The 22537-nt window shown below is 36.7% G+C and overlaps 1 protein-coding gene across 1 annotated transcript in view; it reads left to right on the forward strand.

Annotated features, from left to right (window-relative positions):
• The window catches only part of UNC13C (unc-13 homolog C), a 507695-nt gene that overhangs the window by 137587 nt on the left and 347571 nt on the right, over positions 1–22537 (forward strand). Inside the window, exons 10-11 of the mRNA XM_063449078.1 lie at positions 15703–15930; positions 17084–17225. Coding sequence (XP_063305148.1) covers positions 15703–15930; positions 17084–17225 — 370 coding nt within the window. The remainder of the gene's footprint in view (positions 1–15702; positions 15931–17083; positions 17226–22537) is intronic.

Raw genomic sequence — 22537 nt, forward strand, 5'->3', positions numbered from 1 at the left:
TCAAAATTCCATATAAAACACTCTTGATTTCGGACTGTGCATGCTGTTCTCAGCATTCTACACAGCTGTTACTTCAAATCTCAATGATAAAACAGCTGCACTCATTAGCACTTTTATCGCCGCATTGTTTTAGCTATGGATTGTATGTTTATCAACAGTATTAGCTATTCTGAAGTAACATAGTTTTGGTTTTCCCTTAAGTGACAACGAGCAAATCAGCTGTGCTGTAATTGCTATGCCCCTAATGTATTTTGCATGTTAATAGGCTGCATCTGTAACATTGTTACTTACTCTTATTAGTAATTTATGGTGCACAGTTTGTATGATATGTATGCTGTTCATGTCATATATAGGAGGCAGCAAACTAGACTTCCATGACTCTAATATTGAATCCCATGGTGAATGGTTGCTGTGTGTAAAAGTACAAAGGTGCTCATCATATATAGAAATAAAACTGTTTGATGTCAGTGTAAGTCATTTTTCGCCAAAAGCCATAATGAACCCATTTCACACTACCATGGCCTTTTCTTGTTAGCTGGGAGCCACAATCACATCACTACTTGAATCGTTGGTCTTTATTTTCGCACGGGGCCTTCAAACACAAGACCTTTCTCTCTCCCCCAGCTGGAACTGCTGAGGGAATCTAGTATAACTTCCTTTAACAACAAAACGTTAAAATTAAATAGAAAAAAAATACACTGTTAAAGAACCTTTTGCTGAAATTAGCTAGGGGAAACACTTCAAATAGATTTGATGTAAGATGGATGCTTAGATCATAATATATCCCAGCATGCATTTGGTATTTCGTTCACATAAACTACTCTTTCTGAATCTTTTTAAATCACATGCAGGTTTTATTAGATGGGAAAGATTTTAGGAGATGTTTTACTATTTTAAATGAAAAGTCTGTGGGTGTTAGTCTGTTGGGTATACTGCCTATAAAAGTAGTGATTTGAGGGGGCAGGGCCTGAGCTCCATGGCGGCCGGTCGCATATCGAGGTAGCTCCTCTCATAACTTTTAATGAGCCGCGGTTTCTTGACACTCTCCACTCATATTTTGCCCCCAACAGAGTCTTACCAATTGCTAACACTGACCAGCACACTCAGAAGCAGATATCCCAGTCCAGGCCAGGTCACATAGCATCGACCAGTGTGGAGTGGATACCTACTATTTGGTACTCTATGAAGGGGCTAGAGCAGAAACATTCAGTATATAGATTAACAAATATGTAAGGAGCATTGCATGAATTACATGTTCTAGTGGTTCACTGTCTGAATGTTTCAATTTAATATGTAATAGATACAAAATATGAGCGCGCAGGCATTTAAACAGAAAAGCATGCATGCATCAATATTATCAGAGAAAAAAAAACACAATTATATGTACAATGATTGATTGATATTATGAATTTGGGCATAAAAACAAAAATATGGGACACAATTAAATTTTTTATATTTGATATAAAAGTATACTATTTGTCATTGGTACCACCAGGCCTGTGTTGTTTTCGCAAGCAGGGTTAGGGATGCTTATGCTATGTATCTTCAGACTTTCATAGGTTAAATTGGACTTGCTGAACAAATATTGGACATCTTTTATTTAATTTTATTTGTATTTGCATTTGTATTTATCATTTACTAAGGTTTCTAGCTCCTGGATATTTACACTATAGTTAATAGTGTTTTTTCCCCTATATGTCTTTAAGGTTTGGTGATCCTTTTTATTTCAGTTTTAGAGCTATCTATCCTTATTTGTCTAATTCCCTCTCTTTAGTCTAGATATTCTTTTGAACACCAGACTATTTGCACAGACGATAGTGTGCCTGAACTGTTGCTCCTTAGGTAACAGAGATGCTAGTTTCGTATCATCACATATGTAAATATAGATTTATTTTTCTCACATGATCTGTGAATAAAATCAACTTTTAGTGGCTATTCTATCATCAATCATCTTTTGTTTCCATCGATCATTTTTTTTTTCCATCAATCATCTTTTTTACGGACAAACACCAATTTGTTTGAAGCTGAATGCCCAGGTCTAGTGCTCAGAACAATGCATACTAATTTCTGAAGAAATATTCAAACATAAGCCCAGGAATGCTGGTCCAAGTTGCAGCCACTGGAAAAATAAAATAGCATTCTACATGAATGAGAGCAATGAGGTACATATCCTAGAGAACAAATCTTTTTTTAATGTATTTAAATTTTGTGCACTTGAAGAAAATGATTACACTGGCATGACTTTTTGTCATATTTCTTCATCTGAAATTGTCTTAGGTTCAGAGTTCAGTTTTTAGTCAGAGGTCCTGCTGTGAATGATGTTGATCCTCAAGGGCCTATTAATATTACATTTGTCATTTATATTCAACCTGATGCAGTTAGGACTTCGACAGGGCTCCTTCAAAACGTATTAGTACATGTACCTTGTATTATTTTACAGAATCAGTTTGTGGTGTTTAGTAAGATCTGCAAGGGCCACTGGCTGCTCGCTGCCATTTAAAACTGGATGTAAATGTATCTTATACGTGTTAAAGCTATGGTAAGAGTACGTGTAAAAAGTATTTCGATCTAAATAGCTACTTTTTCATATTGCAACATTGTTATACTTTTTGTTATAACTTTTGGTTACATGTACTCTTACCATAGCTCTCAGTCACTTCTATATAAAATAGTGATTTTTATATCCAGTTTTAAATGACAGCAAGCAGCCACTGGTTGCTCACTGTTTAGGCGACATGCCCCTACTACACGGGGGGATGTGGCACAGGTAGGGGCATGCGGCAGGATTTAACCTGTGCCAGGTCCCCCCTTATTGCACTTGTGACTGGGCAGTAAAAGGGGGAGGATTTAATAGATTTAATAGATTTTCATAGGTTCTAATGCAGGGGGGGTAGGGATAGTTATTTATTATAAGGAGGGAGCTGGTAGCGCTGCTGGCTCCCTCCTTGCTTTTTTTTTTTTTTTTTTGTGCATGAGCAGTGCTGTTTTCATCAGAATTATTTATTAACAAATTTTGTTCGAAAACAAATGGTTTGTAGACAAAAATTAGGATTGACGAATGGAATTTTTATTTAGTAATTTCACTTCTGCACATATCTAATGGTAATCTCAAAGTATTGTCTAGTGAGAAATCCTCCATGAGATAAAATTCCTGTCTGTCACCCCTTGATGTCACTTTTTTTTTTGCAGATATGTATTCAGAGACAAACACCAGTAACAGGGATTAATATATGCAACATGACCCAAATTTAAATAAGCAAAAATTTATCCAATTATTACAAAGTAATCTCACCTTGTCTTCCATACAACTAACTTGACACCAATCTTCTTCATGTTCATCAATGTCCAATGTCAGAAAAGTCCAAATAAAAAAAGACAGTGAAGAGTAAACTTACCTATGTATACTCTTTTGCCAAATCACTATTTGTTATCAAAATCTCTATCTCTTCAGTACGAAAATGCCACAAGTTTTTGCAAACACTGATCACAAGATAGTGTCTAACCACAACACTGATCATTTTTTTAAGTGTAGTATTATTTCGCTCTCACTACAGATGCTATTGTATTACACTGAAGACACAGATTACATTTAAAAAAGGAAAAAGGTGAAAACTATTGGAGCATGAAGATGATACCATACACGGGAGCCTGATAGAAGCTTAACTGGTTTTAATTTGAATGGACATATTCATTGGCTTCAGCCAAGTGTATCCACATGTTGCCTGAGTAGTAATGGAAGTTTAAACATATCTAACAAATTAGTTGCGTGTTAGCATTCCAGGCTCATTACATGCTGTGATTAATGGCTATTTTTAGATTAGGACCATAATCGCTTGCGGTGTCTATCAACGATACTCTTGTTTCTCCTAATATATATTTTTTTATGTATTCTGCCACAATTGCTGTAATAGTTCCCAGCTTTTCTGCTTGTCAGATTCCAAAATGACATCTCTGGTAGTGGCACTGAGACATACATTGCTGATCTATTCTACAGCAGTCTCTGCTGTCCAGTGTACCCAGTGCTGTAACTCATCAACTCATCAAGTATTCCCTTGAAAAACAGCATGAGACACAAACACAAAACTAAATCTTGCAATGGTCATGATTGCAGCTTAGGAAAACAACTTTGAAAGCAAGAACATGGTACTTTTTGTTGAAATTGCAATAATTTAATATCATATAAACAGGAACTGTAATAAGGATGCAGTGGCAAAATAAGTCATACAGAAATGTCATTTGGAACTGTTACAACAAAAATATTCACAAGAAATCATTTAAAAACTATTTTCCTTGTGGTAAATGTAATATTTTCCCCTTTATAGTACTCTGCAAAGCAAAGCATCTCAGATTTTACATGTTACTCTAAGATCCAGGATGAGGTCACGTTTGAGTATTCAGAGTAACATGATTCTGGTGCCGTGATATTACTTCCTGGGTTTGTATAGCTGTATGGCAGCTCTTACAGATAGTGTAGGCACTAGAGTTCAAGATGCTTAATAATAGTTTAACAAAAGGTAAGCCTGAGACAAAACAAGGAATAACATGACATAGGATCAAGACACGTTACAGTTGTGATGTTAGATGACTTATGAGCTTGTAGTGCAGGGTAGACAACCTTCAACGCTCTAGATGTTGTGAACTACATCTCCCATAATGCTCTAACAGCCATGATGCCTTCAAAGCATCAGGGGAAATTCAGTTAACAACATCTGGAGTGCCTAAGGTTGCATACCCCTGTTATTATTATTAGTAGTAGTAATATTTATGAAGCGCCCAAAAACTCAGCAGCGCTGTACATTGGCTGGACTAACAGACAGATGTATTTGTAACCAGACAAGTTGGACACACAGGAACAGAGGGGGTTGAGGGACCTGCTCAGTGAGCTTACATGCTAGAGGGAGTGGGGGTATAGTGGCACAGAAGGTCAGGGTAGGCTAGAAGCGTAGGTTGCTTGGATAGTATTCACTGAGGGCTTAGTGTTTTGTTTTGTTGACAGTTGCAGGAGAGTACAAACTTCTACATGGCAGTAAATTGTGTACATGTGAGGGGGACAATCCAGACAACTAATGCACTTTAGCTTACGGGGACAATCCAAACCCCTAATGCACATAGTTTTATGTGTGAAGCGTGTGTCCTCATTTTTCATTTTAGAAAAATTGCAGATTACAATGCAATATTGGCACTTTTTTTTTTAATTGTTTAATTATTTTCTTAAAATTGGCACTTTCATAAGTTAACCTTGTTGCACCCCCTTGGCTGTCAATCAGGTAACCGGTCATGTTACTTCCTGGTTTGTTCAGCTTAGTGAAGCTAAACTCAAGAGGCAGCAATTGAGCACCTGCCTTGCAAAAACTTCTCATCGAGCTGCATTGGGAAGTCTGTGATTGGACAGCCACAGAAAGTCTGGGCAGCACTAGAAGGGGAGGGTTGGAAAAACAAGAGGTCTGCAGCTTTGGCAAACTGTTTTCAGATATATTTCTGATGTGTATTATAATTATAATTAAATTATTAAATTCATTCATGTTTTCATTCGGGATATATCTACTAAACAGTGACCTTTTTTGGGAGAGGGAGTGGGGGGAAGTTGACTGACCCTTTAAGTTAAGTATATCATAAATGTTTTGACTATTACAGTCCTGGACTTAAATTTTATTAAAATCTGCTGAACTTGAGTCCTGTGGTTGAAAAGGTTTCATATGTTGTTTAATCAGCTTATGCTGAAACTTAATTTCCAAATTATCTGGGCAAAGCTGTCTAACCTTGTTTAAAAATGATTGGAATAAGAGTATGAGGCGCAGCATGTAAACTCTTCTTGCACCATGATCACTACAATGAGTTGCATTGGTTAGAGTGCTTAGAGTGCAGAAACCCAGAATCAAGCTGACCTAACTCTACGGAGACTTTTTTAAATGGGCTACCAGGCTTCCCCAAACTCCGGCACTCCAGATGTTGCTGAACTACAACTCCCATGATTCTCAGCATATCCATTTCATTCATAGAATCATGGGAGTTGTAGTTCAGCAATATCTGGAGGGCTGGAGTTTGGGAAAGCCTGGGCTAAACCATACTAGGTACTAAGGCAACATATAATTACCCTCTAGTTAATATTCTCCATCTGCCAAATAATATTATTTCCTTTTAAAATGCATATTCTTTTGCTAATGCTATATTTATATAGAACGGATACACCAACACTCCACTTCTTCAGTAAAACCTGACATTGCTGCCAAGTTGTCTGAATATATTTTATGAACTTGACAAATGGACACTATTCTCCAACTCTGTAATTATTCCAATTTACTATGCAATTAAAATGAGTAATAACATAATAATCTGTAACTGTCTGTTAATTGCAGCACCCAGTCCTATCAAACCTGACATACACATTATTGTCTGGCATAGTTACATTTACCCTCTAGGCCCCTATTATTCAGCTTGCGGAAATGCTTTATGTGTGAATCTTGTATCTTTTTAATTTTTTTTTACAATCCATGACACCGTTAAGTGCTAATGATTTTGAAGTGTTATTCTCTTGAGTGAATGAGTGGCATGGTATGGTCTTTATGTGCTGGTGGTGTGTGGCTATGGTGCAGTCCATAAGTAGGCGGTACATATAGTCAATAAGGAAGTTGGAGGTACTGGTCAAGACCGCAGGAGTGTAGTGTTAACCTCTTCCTTATGCAAGCCCTCTAAGTCAATAATCAATGCCAAGTTGTCTTGTCAAATCCCTAGTATATATTATCTAGTGCTTTCTGATTCCTGTGTATAATGCCCAATGGCTTGAATCTTTGCTGCCTGTCACAACCTTTTACTTTTGGACTGCCCTTTTATCGAAATGCCTGGGACTCTAACCTTGTGCCACTATTACCCTCAACTGCCCCCTAGGGCCTTTTTTCCTTCCTGCAGCTACTGCATGCTACACCTCCTACTCCACAAACTCCTAACAGTTACTTCCTCACTTCCCCTAATATCTAACAATCCTCCATTTTTTGTACTTCCTTTACTTGCCCTTACTTGCTTTTTATCTCCCATTCAAGGGCTGTGAGCTGTAATCATCATGATTCACAATTATGCAAAACTTTTTCTGCATAATTTGATTTCCTGGATTTTGTCAAACTAGTGATGTGAGCGAGTATAGGTGTTCTTTCCATTTGGGTCACATCACAGTGACATAACTTTATTTCACAGCGAAGACAAGTACTAAATAAAAACCACATGCACTTAATAGAAGCTCTGCTATGATACATGTAGATATGAACTTTGCTGGGATTCATGTATGGCATGTGTTTATTGCCTCCCAGAGGAATCTCGTAATGGAATGATCATTGTAATTACCTATGTTCCGTTTCCAATAACTCTAACTTTAAGAGGATCTCAGGTTATTGGAAAACTCCTGGAAAGGATAGAACACAAGGATTTATATACTGATTTGGCAGCTTCTGACAGTAATATTAAAATAATGAGCTCCAGTGAGGTTATTGTTGGACATAATGCTGTTACATTGCATGAAGCAAACTTGGCGTTCATTCCTTGGCTGATGCACTTTGCAGTCAGTTAGAAGCGCAGCGTGCCATTAGAAATGAGAGGATTGTGTAGGAGGAATGCAATCTGTAAATCCAACATGGGGAAATGCACAATCCACTTGTATTAAGAACCGGGGATAAACAATCATAAACAATATTATCTGGTCAAGGAAAATCCCATCCACTGAGTGCTAAATTATATTTCTGTTCTGCCAATAAAATGTTGCATTTTTTATTTTCTCTTTATTTCAGTTGCATACACAATAAAATATTAAAGTAAAAATTATTATGTTGAATTTGGTTTAGCAGGCCTCCAAATTTTCAGTGTTTAAAAAAACAAAACAAAAAAGCAGTGCAGTATTGGGGCCAAATGTTCCGCTTAACACGAGTCTTCGAGAACAACACATACGGATATATTACCCTTTCTGCCGCCAAGCTATCTTACATTATCACACATAACAGCGGCTGATGTATATATTCATGAATAAATTGTGCATAATCACTGGCAAATGCCACAGGAATAAACACTCCCATTTATAATTCAGCAATCTGCTTGGTGCTTTTATATTTTATTAAATCAGAGCACTAAATGAATTGTTGTTTTCTACTGTATGTAACATCACAAATTCCCCCCCAGCAAACATCGTTAAATGGTTCCCTTGCAACACTGTCATTATTATTCCTAGCCTTGTCCTAGTCAGAAAGTAAGCTGTATGACTAATTAAAGAACATCAAGGATAGTAAAATAGTAAGCGCTAATTAGTTATGGTACAGGACCATGGCAAGAATGATGATCTGATGTAAAATGATCTGATGTGTTCAAACAAAAACCTCTAAAGTATGGGGCAAGTAAAGACAAGAAAATATATATAAAAAAAAAAGGCAAGATTTCAAAATTTGCCAACTTATTGGTGTTTGCACTTTTTGAATTATAAAGCAATCTTGGTTATTAAATTCCATAGTTTACACTGTATTTTAATGTACACCTGTCTTGCAAATGATCACGTGTTGTAGTGTATAACTTTTAGTATATCTTGACCTTTTTTTGTTTACCTTATATTAGACCTGAGTCACAATCATTGGCTCTTTTAATGTGTGGCACCTCTGAGAAGTCTATATGTATATTTAGATCTGAGTCAAATGTTACGTGTGTGCTATTAATAACCATTAATAATTATATGAAACAATTAAATCATTTAGTTCTCATTTTAAAGTACAATAACGTCCTGGTTCTAGTACCTTTTAGAAATGAATTACTGTAGCATATCAGAGTTTTTTTATTAATCATGCACACAGATGTAAATTAAAAATTTAAATAAATCTTATGTTAGTCCTATAATTCTTAATGCCTTTAGTAGTTTAAACTTAAACTTCTAGTTTTCCTGTATAAGTAGCGGAACAGTCACTATAGACTATAACAAGAGTATATTGGTTTTCGTATGAACATGCTTTCACTGCAAATAGTGCAAATAGTGATAATAGAAGATTATATGTAGGAAAAACATGTTTATCAATTTAAAGGGGCAATCTTAGAACCAAAAACACTATAACCTGTTATAGTAATTCTTGGGCTCAGAAACTACACATCAGGAACACTGGCAGACTGGTATCATGTGTCTGGCACTGGATGTAGAACCTGTGTCCCATTTATTGATGTACAACCTGCTCCCATTGTGTGACATTCGACACCTGTTATTGACACAGATAAATGTATGTGAGTATTTTAGGTGTGGAAGGGAGAGAGATTTAAACAGATAATTTTACCTCTCCTCGGTCGTTCCGAGTGTTCTGAATGTGATGGCCTGAGATTCATTGTCTGTTTACTGTGTTATGACCTGGCTTGTTCTTTGACCATTCAGTGTCTGCTGCCTGCATTGACCCCTTTGCTTGTAATTCAATTATTCCGACTTCTAGCTCAATTTATTAGAGGTGTCTTTCTGTTCCTGTTATGCTCAGCCGATCTAAGTTCTAGTAACACTTTTACTTTGTGTTGTTCTGCTATTAGGGATTTGTTTTTGAGTATCAAGTTGATCCTGGCATGTGGGCACTGTCCACCCATTCTGTGTCAAACTGTTTTCGAGTGGTTTGATGGAAACCGCTGCTCCCTCATAAACCAGCAACTCGGCTCTGCACTCACCAGATTGCAAATGCATATGTTCTACTTCCATATTAGCAATGTCCATTTCATACAAATTTGGACAAGATTGATTTGAGTTTTTCATGAGAAATATGGAAAGTTTTTACATAAATCCATCACACTTTTGAATTCTATTCCGTGACATTGAAAAATGCAGTTACTTTAAATATATATATATATTTCTGTGTGCAAATTGAACACACTCACCTTTCTCATACTGTTTTGCTACAAAGTCTAAATTAGGATGGTTGTGGGAAGCTTGATATGTTCATCTGTTTTGCTCAATAGAAGACGAATGAGTAAATGACCACAGAACAAAGATTTCAGGTTTTTGAAAAGCTGGACTTACAGTGACCTAAAAGTAGTTTACTGATAACGATGTTGGTTATTAGGAAGAAGTATTCAAATCTTTGAGAATGTCACAATTACTTACCTCTCTTCAGCGCCCAATGGCAAATGCTCCTCTATCCAGGTGTTTGGCAATTCCGATGCTGGACACTTCGGCTCTGCCTTTTCTGTTATAGACAAAAATAAATAAATGAAAAATAATAAAATAAAAAAATAAATAAATTCACTAGTTAAGGAAGTCAGAGCTTCCATTTCACATATGAACTAACGCCAGTGCAGCACACAGTGTGTGTTTACATTAAAAAGCCTGCAGGGACAAACTATAGACACCAGAACCACTTTATTAAGCTGTAGTGGTTCTGGGGACTAAATTGTCCCTTTAATGTGAGGTAAATTAGAGATTAGTGTCACTAATAATATACTAGATTGCCTACTTACAACCAGATGAGGATGGTGATGGGCTCTGACTGCAGTCTGGCTCCACTGGTCTGGTGTAGAACCGGATCTCTGGAGGCTGTTTGTAAATGTGGTCACAAAATTCAATGTTCTGGGAGAATTAGAAGCAGCTCCATTTTTTGGGGCCCCTTACACAGCTCAAGGTCTGGGCCCCAGGGCCTGACGGTGAGTATGCCCATAAGGTCCACCCATAAGTCCACCTATATGGTCGCTCACAAGAAGTGGAGTTTGTAGGGGATGTGTTATAGTAGAGGATCTAATGTGTGTGCTTATGGAATGTAGTGTATAGGGATACCAGTTTGTGTAGGTGATACAGTGGTAACAAGCTAAATGTACCTTTCCTTGTTAAATACTTAGATTTTATTATAATTACATTTCAAGTTCACTAAACTAGGATGTTTCTCCACGGATCATGCTGCGTGTTCATTTTTCTAGCTCAAATACAATTTAGAATTATGTTCATTAACAGAATAAAGAAGGAAAAAATACAGATTGAGCCTTACGTTAAGCAAGGCAATTGTCGATAACTGGGATTTTTATGACACAGTCATCCAGCTCTCCTAGTTCATCTTATCAATGTTTTGTTTAGCATTTGTGGTTCATTGTAATTTTGTTGACTATTTTTAGAGCATAGTGCACAAAAAGAGTGCGTCTAATATTTATGACGTAATTGTGATTTTGTATTTTGATGGTGAGCATCTTTATTTGGTATAATAACTTCATTTTTTGTAGTACTGGTGATCTTACCCCATAACCAGCACTTTACTCGTACAATAAGGGGTGCTAGGAGTTATATTTCAATGGTTAGCTTTTTAGTGGTGAAATCTAGCAGCTAATTCTTGACATCATGTAGAGCAAAGTTAATTACTTTAACACTGTAATAAGAAATATTAATAAAAAAAAATAACTCTTTTGTAACTGAGTGTTTTCAAACCTATGCATTACAATCAAAATATAGTTGCCAGTAATATCCCATACATTTGGTAGATTTGCAGGACAACATTAAATATAACCTATGTACGCTCTTGATGATGGGTAGCGAGGGCATATAGAATGCTATAGTAAATTGGGTTAAGAAAAAAGGGAAAACTGTATGTGTCAAAGTGTTCAATATCTAAAATCTTAGTCCTCTGGTTTTAGTCCCTGAGTACATAACAGCATTATCCCAATTTACGGTACCCTAGACATGACTGCTTGCATTTGCAATACATGCTCTGGCATATTGGGTGGATCTGAAACATACATGCTCTTTGTCATTTCAATTATTTCTGAACACTATGTCAATAAACTTTAATTATGTATTAATGTTTAAAGGATCCATACTATTTTGGAGAAAATACGTTACAGATTATACATTTTCAACAATATATTCAGTTTAAATGCAATGATAATGTTTGAGAGACAAAAGCTAAGATAAGAATTATTCGTTGTATTATGTAGGATGAAGACTCATGAGGCCTTGGGAGCTCATTAGTGGGAATAAAAACAGTTCCATTAGCTCCTAATGTTTTATCAGCTTTGAAAATATGCAAAAAAAATATCACTAGTTTGACAAAGTACATTTAAGGACAGCCTGACATGGTACAATAAGAGTTAATGAATACAGCTTATTAAAATGTCTCAAGAACAACAGAAAGGTATAACTCAGCTATATTGTTGTGTAGAATCTGTTTACTTACTAAGTATTAGTGATTCATCTTCTGGGAATTGACACTTCGTTAGATACGAGCCAAATAATATTTTAATGTGCTGACTCTCAGGTGATTTGGTGTTTGGTAATGTCTGCAGGTACACCTTTGTTTGTCTGTATATGTGTGTTCACATCCATATCTTCGAGTTGGACTTTGGGAAATCCTATATAAAATTTAGATATTATAAATACAGAGGCCATATGGCCATAGTGGGATGGGTATTGGCTTAAGCAACAATGGGATTCAATCAATGCTAAATTGATGTTAAGGATCCTTGTGTTTTAAAAACAAACTACCAACAAAAAAGGATGTCATAAGCTAGAATCCATGGATGTTATTCTAATTTCTGGCCATACAATCTTCATATTGCAGCATAAATCCAAAGTTGGCAGATCGGGAATTATTTTCCAAGCTATGATTGTACAGTTTTGATGATCAAATGCATTTCTTAGATGACAAGTGTAGAACCTGCCACGGTTTTTGGGCTGCTATAGCCAAAATATATAGATGAAAACCCAGCTATTCAAAGCAATCCAAAACAAAACTGAGCCCAGAGAGATTAAATTTGTATTGGTTCCAATACAGGACTTCAACGTGCAAGAAATAAATGTTTGCTAATTATTTTAAACAAAAGTGTTAAAGAAAACAAATCCATTTGCAGCATAGCATACGTGGTTTACGATTACAAGTTAGGGGTTAATACATGTATCTTTTACACATGCATTTAGATACCACACTCTCACACATAATTATTATAACTATTTTTGGCATTTACATAGCGCCAACGTATTCCACAGCGTTGTACAATATTCCACACCCATTGTCTCTTTTTCTATCCATATTAACTGCATTCAAACATTCTACTTTTCAAATGAGTTAAAAAAAGATCAGCAGAATGAATGTGACTAAGATGCATTTGACAGGCAAATAATTAACCCTGTTATGTCTACTCACAACATATTGTAACAGTTTTTATATCAATGAGAGAGACTACATTATATGTTAATGATAATTAGTAGTTTGACCATTATTTTTACATCAAATACTGCAGCAATAAATAACGACAATTTATATCAAAAATATATATATTACAATATAAAGCATATCCATGTGGCTACTTATTCCTTAGTACACATGCTCCTAGAATAATATCATCTTCTATAATTGGTCTTAATTTCCAAGAATTTAGCTCTGCACTCAGATTATCTGTGGGACTGAAATAGCTTAGATGCAGTAATTGGTAGAATATTGAAAATGTATCTATAAAAAATATTCTGCTGTTTTAAACTTTAAACCTTGAATCACAGAAGAGAAGAAAAGGTTAAATTGGTCTTAGACGTTAATCTATTAAACACCAAATTATTTTGATTAGAACACTGGATTTCAAGACCCCATGGTTAGCACACAGTGCTTGATTCATACACATTGACATTACTAGTGCACCCCTTAGAGCACTCAGAGCCAAGTGACACTTTATTCCGTTGGCTATTGCAGAAAGCTGCCCTATACCACATCCTGACTCCCCCACACTACTTACAAAAATTTGATTATTTCCCATTTTCTACTTGGCCACTTTAACTCCAGACTTGCTTATCTCCTATATTTCCGTGCATGATTACCTTCCACCCATGATTAAAGGGACACTATAGTCATCAAAACAACTTTAGCTTCATGAAGCTGTTTTGGTGTATAGATCATGTCCCTGCAGTCTCACTGCTCAATTCTGTCCTATTTAGGAGTTACATCACTTTTTTTTATTAGCTGATAACAGGGAAACCCCAAGTATCATTAGATAACTGGGGCCAGAATTGGTGACCCCACACTGACAGATTTGAGTGTTGCACTCAGCAGTATTGATGGGTATTTAAATCCCCGATGGTACAACTTAGTTTGAGTAGGGTTAAATGATTGCATTGCAGGATAAAACTCTGTCACATGAAAGGGAGACCCATAAGAAATCATTAAATACAATGCTTTCCTATGGGAAATCATGGATACACATGCATCACTATGAGGATCATCGGATTGGACCGTTGGGGCGGCCATCCCTCCTTTATCACATTGCGAGAGATGGAGAGGTGAGCAATTCTGTGGGAATTTTGGCAATGGAATAATTAAAGTTAAAATTTCCATGTATTAATATTTTGGTAAATAGGTGGCAATTACTATAGATAGGGACACTACATAATTAGGAAAACAGGTTTGTAATCCTAGCCCTATAGTTTCTTTAAGTACAAAACAAGCAAGCTGAAGCTGAGTCCTTAAGGGGTAAACTTATTTTTACATAAAAAGTGAATTATTGCTAATATTCTAACAAACCTTTCAGATAGTATTAAAAGACAATAGAAATCTGTACACTAAAACAGGCTATTATATCCAAATAGATGTTAAGAACAATACCTTACCAACCTATGGATCCTTATTTATTATTGCACTATTTTTATTTTGCCTGTATGCTTCAGAGAAGGATTACTAGTTTGGGTCACCCACCCCTCCCTTCCCCTCCCCTGCTTTCTCCTTCTTTCTTCACATGGGGATGATTAATGGAGCCAAGTAAAGTTGCAGGTCCCTTGTCTAACCCCTGGGCCCTGGGAAGCCACCTAGGATTGCCTTATGGTTAACCCTGCTCTGCTATGTGTACACCAATCTGTATGGTCTCTTTTTCATGTTTTCTATTTTCTTTCAATAAAACCAGATGATTAAAAACAGAGACTGGCCCTTGCATCTTAAAAAAGTTAAATTGGGACATGCCTTCTTGCTGGTGAAAATAGGGACCTTTCTGAGAAAAGACAATGTTTTTTTTCTGCAATCCCCATAGCTCTAGGGGTTTTTTAATCTGCTACTAAGAGTTTTGGACTAAAATCGCCTCTAACTGACTCTGTTTACGTTTATGAAAAATTTCAAATTCACCTCTAACTCAACAATAGTTACAGTTTGGCAATTTTAACCTAGCTTTTTTAATGTTTTTGTTTTTGATTCACTGCAATGTCACTTGTCTAGTGAATACATATAACATAAGGAAAATGTCATAATTGTTAGTGTTATATTCCAAAGTGTATATCAGACAAACAGGGACCGCACTCGCACATAAAAGTGCCAACAGGTGACAAAGACCTCATGCCGAGGTCAAAACATTTTCTGTTCACTTTGTACCAATAAACACTGCTATTTCTTGAGTGACTGTGTGCCTGGATGTACTTAGACTTTACAGGTATATTTTTCAAGAAATCTCATAAAATAATAACATTCACATAAAAAAATCAATACAAAATATATAGTTATTAACTTTAAAATGTAATATTGGAGGAAAAGTACATCTCACTCTTGGATAAAGCAATGCAAAATTACAGTGATTTTACTCAAAACCTGCAAAATACTTATGGCTTTGTTTGTTTTTTTGCATGCATCAGAGAACATTCACATTTTTTCCATATACTTTGTTTTGTGGCTATAACAGTAAAAAGCACATTCTACAATCCTTTGATCAATAATTAAGATCCATTTTGTAAGCACTTTTTATTAATTATAAGGAATTATTTTCTTTCAGGAGCAGCCGAAAAAAGCTCCAAGCACGGAGCAGAGGACAAAACACAAAACATAATTATGGCGATGAAAGAAAGAATGAAAATCAGGGAAAGGAACAGACCTGAAGTTTTCGAACTTATTCAAGAAATGTTTCAGATATCCAAAGAAGACTTTGTACAACATACAAAATCTGCTAAACAAAGTGTTCTAGATGGAACCTCCAAATGGTCAGCTAAGATAAACATCACAGGTGAAAATATTTTCTTCTACTAAAAGAGAGAGAGTGACTGTAAGGTTTATTTACTAAAGTGAGAACTTTAGTCCCTGGCCTTGTCTTAGAGTTAGGATAGTCTTATAATATAACAAAAGAGATAAGTAGGAATGCAAAAAAGGTGAAGTAATCACTTCTAAGGTGTAAATAGAAATATACAACCTTATAGTATAACAGCGCGGTGGGCAATATCTACAGAAAGATATATAAATCGCACATAGTGTGATAAGAGTATAAATATAAAGGCACGCAGGATGAATATGTAAAACTCATCCCTAATCAGAAGTGGTCTTCAGAGTAATATAAAAGAAGTCTTCTTTAACACTTGTAAAATAAAGAAACCAAATAATAGTGCAGATGGAAATAAAACTTCAAAGATTTATTATACAATGCACTTACAAAAGGTCCAGGTAAAAACAGCATAAAATCCACTGCAAGGTGGTGATAGAAGCACAACAAGCAAGTCCCCAATGTGATAATCCAACGCGTTTCGTCCACATAACCTGTCTATCATACACAACATCTATATCAAAGTCAGTAGATGCCCTTCTGGATTACTAATAGTGTAAATAGCAAGATGTAGCCATCACCCCCTCAAAAATGACAATATCAAACCAATATTTGCCTGTGTTTGGAATTCTGACCACTTGAAAAGATTTGTGTCACTGGTTTCTTCTGTTTTAGCAATGTAAGGTAAAGTTTGAATAAATTGTGAAGATTTTTGTTATTTGCACTGATGATTAATGTAACAATATTTGTTATTGATATCCTGTTGTCAGTAGCCAAGGGCACCAGGGCATGCTAAAAGACAACACAATTCATTTTCTAGTAAAGTTATAAATCGTTGGTCAGGTGCCCTTGGGAAACCTAAGCTAAACCTTTCCTGTTCATGTTTTTATAACTATTATGAACTGTGTTCTTAATTTTACCATTCACCAGTTGAAATATATAATTTCAGTTTCATTTTTTTTAACCAAGATATTTCAGGAATGTCTTCTGAGGTTGCAAAAAGCAGTTATTTGTAGAATAACCCATTATTTAAACATTGCAAGATTAGTGTCTCCAAACAATAAAAAAAAAATAACAAGCCTTGTGAATATTAAATATACATATTGTTTATATGTACTTTCAGTTGTTTCGGCTCAGGGTTTACAAGCAAAAGACAAAACCGGCTCAAGCGATCCATATGTTACTGTCCAAGTTGGGAAAACTAAACGAAGAACTAAAACAATATTTGGCAACCTGAACCCAGTATGGGATGAAAAGTTCCATTTGTAAGTATACACAATGGAATTATCTTCAACTGTTTATATTTTCTTATCTAATTCTTGTCAACAGCAATACTGCACGGAGGGTATACCATGTATTACAACAGCATATATAGTAAGGTGCAAACTCAAACAGGCACTCCCCAAATGCCTTAAATAGTCAAAGTTATACAAGAGTAAGGTTGCACACTCAAATCACTATGTAAAATACAATACTTTATTCAAAATCAGGAATAAAATATACACAGAACAACCAAATAAATCTCAAGGCTAGAACACATCTAACAAAAAGATTACCATCCACTTCAATAGCCTCACAGTACAGAACACGAGTCACAAATTCTCCTAATGTTTCGGCACGTCCCTGGCTGCCTTTCTCAAGGGTATGTGTATCCAAAATGTATCTTATCTAATTTATCTTATATAAATTAAAAACTTATCTAATTTATGGACATTACTGGGTTTAAGAGATTATCTCATTGTCATCATTTTATTAAAATATTTTACTGTACTGCTATCCACTGACAACTGGTGAAATTTTAGGATGGTGGGGCACCAGAATCCTCCCCTTGGAATTGCACTCCTACCTATACAGTTAAGAGATACTCATACCATACAGAGGGCTGAGCATAATACAGAGATGCTCATACAATAAAACAAGCTGGACACAACATAAAGATATCTATAAAATGCATAGAGCTTGGTATAATACAGTGTCAACCATACCATAAACTGAGTTTAGGAAAAATAAAGATATAATACACAGAGCTGGGCACAATATAAATATACCTATATAATACAAAGAACTGGGTAAACTACAGAGATACCCATACAACCACCCTCATTTCCAGAAAAAAGAATCTTAGTGTTTCTAAATTGCTGCCCCCAAATGCCCCTATGGATGAGCCTCAATTGCCTCTGTCATTGACAATCTGGGAAAGGCAACATTGCCCCTTTGTTGCCTTAGATTGCTAATCTGAAGCATTGCGTTGGCTGCAGAATTATTTTTTTTCTGTACCACATTTGGCCATAGGGGTGGGAAGCATCTTAAATAAGGCAATGTATGCAGTTAACTGGATTCCTTCCATGCACCCCACATTCAGTCTTTTGTGGTGAACATTGCCAATGCCATATTAAACATTTGCAGTGAGCACACTTCACATGTGGTTTTGGATTGCTGTATTACTGTGCATATTTGGCTTGGTTTTCCTCTTTGATTTATTCAATGTAGAGAGATTGAATTAATCATAGTTCACACTATATCGTTTCTAATCCTAGAAGAATTATTGTGTCAGTGCAATGTACCGAACGGGGGCAGATGAAAATACATCAACAAACATCCGTCGGCAATTATTCTTCCTCTACACTTGCCAAAAGTTTAATATATACTTAGGTGCTTTATATTAATATATGATTATGATTATGCTCAATTTCAGATATAATAAATTGTAATTCATGACTGTAGAATCTCCTCACTTAAACCTTTGTAGTGTCTGTTAGAGACACATTACGGAGTGAATGACTGTGTTTAGCACAGTTAATGACAGAGGAGGAAACCATACTATTGCAAATAAACAAATATCCTGACGTACTACCAGAGGACAGTAAAGCCGATGTAAAGGAATGTAATGTAACCGATTGAGCACCAGAGAGAAGAATTTAAATGTTTGACTGGCAAGGGGCAGGCTGTATAGCACAATAACAAAAACAAACATTGAAAACATTCTAACTGTAAAAAGGATTTGTATTTTACTTTATAAGTATACCAAGGTTTACTTTATGTGATGCCGTGGATATTATTATATCTTTGATTTGATTTCCCTTTAAATAATCTGGCTAATACATTTTGGAAATTATAATTTTCTATTCTTTATATAAAAAAAAACTCTCCAGACTTTTTGCAAGTACAAAGTAAAATTGAACAAAAAAATATTTCCAAAAGCAGCTGCAATTCTAGGTTCTCAACCATATTTATGAATAGTTCAGTAAAGCCATGAACATGTAGGAAAGTTTATATTTTGCATATATTAAGTGCACTCTGCTCTTACTTTGGATACTGAAAGAAGGCTGTAGAACAGGGGTAGGCAACCTACGGCACTAGTGCCATGCACGGCACTCGAGGTGTCTTTGCACGGCACTCAAGGCTGCTAGAGTCAAACAGGCTCTGGCCTATCAGGAGTCCCAGTAAAACTTCAGATATCTGCTAATCCGAAAAGGTGGTGAAGGACAATCCTCAATTTATGCATTGCAGCACGTAGAGGTAGTGATCTCAGATCACTTCCTCCCAGCACTTGTGAATAGGAAGCCACACTGTAGTAGAGCAGCTCGCAGTTGCTGTTGCAGCTCCTGTCCTTGACATGTACCTGGCCGGACTAGTCCCCACTGGAACCCAGGGAAGCCACCCACACTGCTAGATATACACAGAAATGCAGAATAACCCTCCCCTCATACAAATAATACAAACAGCCCACACACAAACATACACACAATCCGCACAAACGAAACACCACTAACAATCCACATACATGCACACAACCCCACATGCAATACCCCAAACAGCCCCCACACACTACCAAACACACACTTTGACATATCCATCCACACACACACAATTCCACAAGCAGCACGAATACACAGCTTACATTCATATGTATCATACACAATACCATAAACTACTCATGAACATAAACAATATAATAGCTCATATACGCAGGGCCTTCTTTAACGCGGGGCAAACTGGGCAGCTGCACCATGAGCCCTGCTGGCCTCAACTATTTCTAACCCTCTGGCTGGTAATCTGCACACTAAGGAGGCCCACCGGGTGGCCCATGCACAAAGGACCACCCGCTGGGCTTCTGTCAGCAGGGACCCGGCACACGCTGAGGTGCTTTAACAGCGCGAGCGGGCCCCTTGCTTTTCGGCAGCAGGCTGGGAGGAAGTGACGGCCACGCATCACTTCCTCCCACAAAGAGAGGAGCGCGCAGGAAAGAAGAGTAGGCAGATTGGAGGGGGACTGGCCAAGAGCTCTAGACCCCAACTCCCAATGCCTTCAGCCACCAGCAGGAAAGGTAGGAAACTGGAGGGTAAGTTTTAAAGTGTATGTCTGTGTCAGTATGTCTGTCAGTGTGTGTGTGTCAGTATGTTTGTGTGTGTGTCATATCTGTGTGTGTCAGTATGTTTGTGTGTCAGCATGGCTGTGTGTCAGTATGTGTCAGTATGTCTTTGTATGTGTCAGTATGTCTGTGTGTGTGTGTCAGTATATCTGTGTCAGTATATCTGTGTGTGTGTCAGTATGTTTGTATATCAGCATGTCTATGTGTGTGTCAGTATATCTGTGTGTGTGTGTGTCAGTATGTTTGTATGACAGCATGTATGTGTGTATGTCAGTATGTCTCTGCTTGTGTCAGTATATCTGTGTGTGTGTGTGTGTGCTTGCAATCACGCCAACACCACATACAAACATATTTCACAAAAACACACAAAAACTGCTTAGTGCTAAATACAGACCTACAAACATGAATAAATGGTAGAGCCCCAGCTGTCAATGCATTTCTGGAGTTGCACGCCAGACTGGGATCTACCTTTTAATCACTCGTGCAACAGGGAGACCGCCAAGAATTCTTGCAATTCTTTAGGTCCGCCACTGTGTTGAGGTGGAGGATGTGATTGCATGCCTGGGAAGGGGGGACAGGGTCCAGGGGGCCCTAAGCAAATGCTTTGCCCGGGGTCCTGTCATTATTAAAGACAGCCCTGCATATATATGCACAAATACAACGATACAAAGCAATTACAGTACAAATAACACAAGCAGAATACGGCAGCACACACACCTCGATTTATAAAAAAAATAGTACCGGCATGCTACGGGACATCACAATCCTATATCGGCACAGTGCTGCTAAAAGGTTGCCTACCCCTGCTGTAGAACAATCTTTATTATATATGATTGTAATTCCAGTACATATGGCAATGATGATCATCATTTTGTATCCGGACCGGATAAAATAAAAGACTCTGAGAGATTTATAGAACGTCTTCTAAGACATCAATATGTGGGTATCATGCAAAGAACAAGCAGTAGCTGTTTATTTGTTAAACTTGAGGCTGTAGAAAATAGACAAGTAAAATGCGAATTTGACACCAAAATGGGGGGAAAAAAAACATGAGTTTGATTTTATTTCCCCAAAACGTTAGACTTTTGTAAAAATTATTATCTAAAATATCCATGATTATAGGTGTTTTGTCCTCTTCCTAAACCTATTAACAATTCCAGATCCATATGCCACCCAAATTTGTATCTACTTTACAATGTGTTTTGTTAGCACTGTACGTTTGATCATACAGTAATCAGAGAAACGTGATTATAAAAAAAATACATCTGCTTTTAAATTCTACAAGTATCTGTGAATCTCTATGCTAGCTTTGATAAGCTGTTCCAAGCTCTTATAGTCAGGCTGTTTAGAATCCTGTGGGGCTTGTACGCAAGCAAAGGGAACAGCCTTGTGCATCATGGGATTTTTACTTGGCACAGTAGGACATGTTCAGTTTTGTGTACTTGACAGCATGGTTTATGATATTAAAAGCAGACATGTCTTGGATAGCACTTAATTTGTTAAATACATAGTGATGAATCCAGATGGTTTATGCAATCAAACTAGAAAACAGTGTTCATGATTTTCTTATTGTGGGATTTTAAAGTCTAAACAAGGTCATGTGCAACTGTCAGTGTTAATTTTAATACCTACCACGCTATGGATTTGTAGGATGTTTGTATTCACAAGCAGCATGCGGTACGATTATAAAGGTTTTCATTTGTGTGTGTCTTTATCATAAGTGGATTATCTTTTTATAAAACTGTTTAACTTGGTTAGATTTGCTTGTGGGTTGGTTTATTTGCATTATTGCTCATTTTAAGATTTAATTTTCATATTTACATTTAATATAGGCTGTTTAAGAACCTCTACATTAATGACTAAAAAAACTTGTGAACTACATTTCCCTCATCGAGCTTAGCACCATGGGAAATACAGTCCACAGACATCTGCCATGCCAGTTGTAGTCATCGATGCTCACAACTGTACACATTGATCATAGGCATGCACAGCCTTTTCATTAAGGTGTACACTGGCAAATTCTTCCCCTGTGTTATTTTTCAAAGTTATTCCTAAGTATTCAATGTTGAGTGGATATGTGTGGTGTTGATGTGTGCCTTGTGTAGGGCTGTAAGTGTTGTAGTTGTGTGTGAGGTTGAAGTGGGTTAGAATCTCAAGGGACACTATATGCAAACACACCACTTCAGCTCATTGAAGTGATCTGGG

The sequence above is a fragment of the Pelobates fuscus genome, chromosome 3, assembly GCF_036172605.1.
Source record: "Pelobates fuscus isolate aPelFus1 chromosome 3, aPelFus1.pri, whole genome shotgun sequence".
Lineage (NCBI taxonomy): Eukaryota > Metazoa > Chordata > Amphibia > Anura > Pelobatidae > Pelobates > Pelobates fuscus.